Source organism: Phytophthora parasitica (genome assembly GCF_000247585.1).
Source record: "Phytophthora parasitica INRA-310 unplaced genomic scaffold supercont2.74, whole genome shotgun sequence".
Taxonomy (NCBI): Eukaryota; Oomycota; class Peronosporomycetes; order Peronosporales; family Peronosporaceae; genus Phytophthora; species Phytophthora nicotianae.
In genome coordinates, this window is record NW_008649060.1 from 208,852 (window position 1) to 213,398 (window position 4,547).

Below are 4,547 nucleotides of genomic sequence, written 5' to 3' on the forward strand. Positions count from 1 at the left end.
CCATATGAACGAGGTACTCAATGTGCTTGTGAGTCAGAAGACGAGTTACTATGAGGCGACGATGCAGGCGTTGAGGGGTAAGCGATTCGAAGGAGGAGAAGTATTGTATCGAGAACGGTGTCGTCTGGTACCCAATGGAGTCAAGGGTACTGGGACTCAAGTGCTTCTTGGCGTACAGATGGCCGCGTTCCGTCCGAGTTGGCAGCTCCGTTTGGCTCCGATTCATCTCTGTCACCCGGAACATCCGAGTTCATAGAGACTGTGCTTTGCGTCGTTAACGCATCGATATTCAGAGTCCGATCGAGCGTTACACGTCATGAAGACGCTACCGAAGCGAGTACACGACCAGGTTATCCCTCGAGAGTACCATTCAGCTCTTCGACGGGATGTCGATCACCTCGGAATCGCGTATGACATAGCGTCCGAAACTATAGAAGGACTGCAATTGACGAGTGTATTTGATTGGGTGATATTATTATATTATTGCAATGGGCTGTTAGTACTATGGAATGTAAAAACATAGTAATTAATATACAAGCAGATGTAGCTTCCATCCATCTAAACTGCGGGGGTGGCACTATTCTTTTGGCGCGCTCTCGCCCAAGCTCCCCTGACTTCGATAAACCGAGAGTATTCATACATGCGTACGTGGCTGCTTCTAGTCTGGAGAACTCTGGGTATTCTCCAGCGTCACATTATCGAGTTGATAGACGAGTTCGCATGGACGACAACAGATGTGGCAGTGGAGGCAGCACGTGAGGGAAATGTCGGACGAGTTAGGAGTCTCCTCGACGACCTGGAATATGATATTGTGAGTGTGGTCACCGCTGCTGTTGAAGCCGAACAGAGCCGAGTGTTAGACACGATAAGATCCGATACGCGTGTGTGGTGTATAGAAATTGCAATTGGGGAAAGTAACCAACTTCGAATTGTCAAGCTTCTTTACAGTTGGTTGGACACACAAGGTGCAACGCGTCGAGTTCTACCCGGGATACTACGAAATGCGGCATCAAATGGACTTCTCGACATCTTGGAATTTGCAATCGAGAACTATGTGAGGGAACATTGGCGTGACGGAGTGCTGACTCAATCCTTATCAAGTGGAGCCAGACACCCTGGCCGAAATGAACTGTCAGAGTATTTGCAGTGCTCTCCATCATTTCAGCGGTTGTTCAATAACGCATTCTACGAAGCACTGGAAAATGGACACGAACATATTGCTGGCATGATTTACGCTGCTTATGCTGCTTACCCGGCTCGAATAAGGGATAACTTGCTTACCTCACTGGTACAACTAGGTCGGACAAACATGGTTCACTTCATCTATAATAAGGGGCGTGTTACAACTGCAGCGAGCAACCGTGTTTTCATGATCGCAGCAGCCTGTCGTCACATCAATATCTTAATGTTATTACTCGCGCGTGCAGATATTTCGTTGTGGACATTGAGGCGGGGGTTTAAAAGCGCTCTTCGTGCTCGATCATTCGAGATTGGAAAATTACTTTATAACACGGGGCATATATCTCTCGAGTTGCTAGAGGAAGAATTCGCGATGACTGAGTCTGTCGATATCATGCGGGTTTTGCTCGAAACGGAGCAGATATCGGCAGACGTTGTACGCCATACATTCGAACACGCAGTGAAAGTTTGCAGTAACGAGCACCAACGTTGTCGTGTTTATGCTAAAATTGTCGAGTTCCTCTGCAGAGAAGAATATGTCTCACACTCAGCGGCTGTGTGGGTTTTCATGAAAGGCGTTGACTCCAATAACATCCTTCTTGTGAAAGCTGTGTGCAAGAGTTACACTATGCCTCCGACGTTGGGTGCCAATATGCTCGCGACCGCAATACAAAACGATCACATGGGCGTTGCCAACTTCCTGTGGGGGCAAGAGTGGATTCCTTACGAGCTCTTCGTGACAGAATTTATTGATGCTGCCAAGTACGGGTATTTAAAGATTGTGGAGTGGTTCATGAGCTACAATCGCGCGTCTCGTCAGGCAATTACCACAGCGTTTCTTGCTGCCACCGAAGCTGGTCATATTCAAGTGGCAAGACTTTTATCAGATAAGCAACAAGCATCCACAGAAGAAATTAGTGATCTGATTAAGAACGCCTCCGCTAGGCACCACAATCACGTAGCTGTTTTCCTCTTCGAGCAACAATAAGGCGTTGAGGCAAGAAGCGTCACAGCGTAACGTTGCTAACGAATCAAGCTGCTAAATTGAAACGTGAAATCCACCCCTGCATCAAGATAACAACAAGACATAAAAAAAAATATTAGTCAATGAAGCCGAGATCGAGTGCCAGTCAGTTCGTACCAAAGTGAACAACACGAAAGCAGAGAGTGATGATCATCCAACCCATGACTTTCCCCTGGATTAATGACGTCTGTGTTTCCATTACAAACGCTAGATGCTGCAACACATTAATGCCGCAGTTGCGCTTAATTACCAGAGCCAACACAAAAAAGGAGGCAACTTGAAACAGTCCAAATACGAAGAGAGATTGGACTTTTGATCCGGCATTGTCGCTTGTAATACCAGTCAGTTCGATGTGATATTGAGAGCTTGGAAGATGAACCATCACCAACACATAACAGCAGTAAAATATCGGAGTCACCGCTTCCAGGTAAGCTGTAAGGACAAGACATTCGAGGGAAAACAGCATCTCGAGCGATTCTCCAAGGACAAATCTGCGTGTTGTAAATGATTCAGAGTTCTTGCCTGCACCTTGACTCCTCGTAGCTGACGATTGTCTTCGTATTGCCGAATCATGTATCACAGGATGAATTGTTTCAACGCGATATGGTAAGCGCAGCTTGCAAATACAATTAGAGGATCTTGAAACTCTACAATTTCGAGCTTGCGGTATTTGATCGAGCTTCACCAACAGCTTTTTACTCTCCACAGATAATAAATGTGGAAGGCACGAGTATACTTGAATGCCATTGCGAGTTTGTCCTTCAAATCTCTCAGGGTTTTGGCACAAAAAACAAGGTGCGTCCAACAGATTGTCATGCTCCGAACTCCCAATGGTTTGTCGAAGTCTCTGTCGGATTTTTATGGTTCGTTGGTGTAGCCCGTACAACATAAACGCTGTTTGTGAGAGATCTGTGGCTATGATAGCAACCACAGAGACGAGAGACGTAGCGCTCTGCATGCACGACGAAACATAGACAGCATTGAAGAAATCTACTGTGAATATCACAGCTTCTGGGGTCATATCTTCCATGTGGACTGCACACTTAAGCATCATATTCTTGAGAGCCATCTTCATAATAGGCAATAGAAAAATAGCCAAAAGTTGATAGCGAGTCCCTTGTGCTAGTCGGAAAAGCGCCTCGTACGCTGGATACGTGCAAGCTACGACATTCTCAGCAGCAAGAAACTTTAGGTACCTGACGAACTCGATACGACTTGCCAGAATGTGATGGAAAACACGCTCGCCCACTAGTAGACGAAATAATACAGCACAGATCAGGTAGAATAGTGGGACCATAGTCAATACAAAGAATGGAATAGGAAATGCTGTGTGCGCTGAAATGAATGCGGCGGCAATGGTGAAGATAGTTGCAGCGCATACTGAAAGCAAAACTTTCCGACTCCATGAGATAGGAATACCGATAAAATACCTCATTTGATCCACAACCACACGAGAGATCACCAGTGCTAGTATCGCAGCTCGAATCCAAAATCCATAATTTTGTCTCCAGCCTTTGGTTGGGTCTTGTAGCGGTACTAATTCTTGGATTGTCACAAGTATAGTTATCGGAAGAGGGGGCGCGATACACACACAGATCACACGTAATGATGATGTATTCTTTGAATACTCGTCGAGTGCGAACAAACGCTCAATGGAATACTTGCCGCCGTAGTAGCTGACTTGAAGGTGCTTCCAAGCACGCAGGAGCGTATTAAACCAGCTCGAGTTAGCAGAATTGCCGGAGTTCACTTTATTGAGCGCAACCTGAGGTTGTATTGCTGGCTGTATTACCGCCATCGTGATCGTCAAAAGTTGTTGTTGACGAGGTGGCAGGTCTATTTGAGCTTGGTGCTATTCTTGACACACGGTATCATACCCTGGTTCAAGTAAGGGAATGTATTCCGTGGTGAAAATTTATGGCGTCCTATTGGTCAAAACGTATTCTCTGGATTTTATATCCAGAGTTTTAGCAGAGGAGCTAAAAAAAAAACTCTCTTTCTAATACTAAGAAAGAAGGCTTGTACTCTCGTTGTGTCGGCGTTTTACTGTATGACTCGATATGCCTGTGATATCAGCGAGTCACATGGATTTATGGATTTACTAAGCCAAAGTGGTGCTATTCCCTTTGAAATTAGGTGGGCTGTCTATTTCTACACCATACAAAGGTTGATAATATTACCTCCTATACTAAATTTCCTCTACACACTTCGAATTACCCAGGTGAATGTTGCTTGTGTCGGCCAGGAGCAACATTCAAAACCCAATAACCCAGTGAATGTTGCTTATGGCGACCAGGAGCAACATTCATGACCCAACTAGATCGTCTGCGACTTACACTGGGAA

At 45.6% G+C, this 4,547-nt stretch overlaps 2 protein-coding genes across 2 annotated transcripts in view; one reads left to right on the plus strand and one right to left on the minus strand.

Annotated features, from left to right (window-relative positions):
- Positions 1-417, minus strand: part of PPTG_17744 (hypothetical protein) — a gene marked incomplete at its 5' end in the record, with an annotated part of 2,144 nt that extends 1,727 nt beyond the window's left edge. The window contains 2 exons of the mRNA XM_008915703.1: positions 243-325; positions 398-417. Of these exons, the coding sequence (XP_008913951.1) occupies positions 243-325; positions 398-417 (103 nt within the window). The remainder of the gene's footprint in view (positions 1-242; positions 326-397) is intronic.
- A 223-nt stretch (positions 418-640) lies between these two features.
- On the plus strand, positions 641-2,375 carry PPTG_17746 (hypothetical protein; the record flags this gene model as incomplete). Its single annotated transcript, XM_008915704.1, has 1 exon — positions 641-2,375. One exon carries the CDS (start codon positions 641-643, stop codon positions 2,165-2,167), a length of 1,527 nt encoding a protein of 508 aa, XP_008913952.1. The 3' UTR covers positions 2,168-2,375.
- Positions 2,376-4,547: the final 2,172 nt, after the last annotated feature.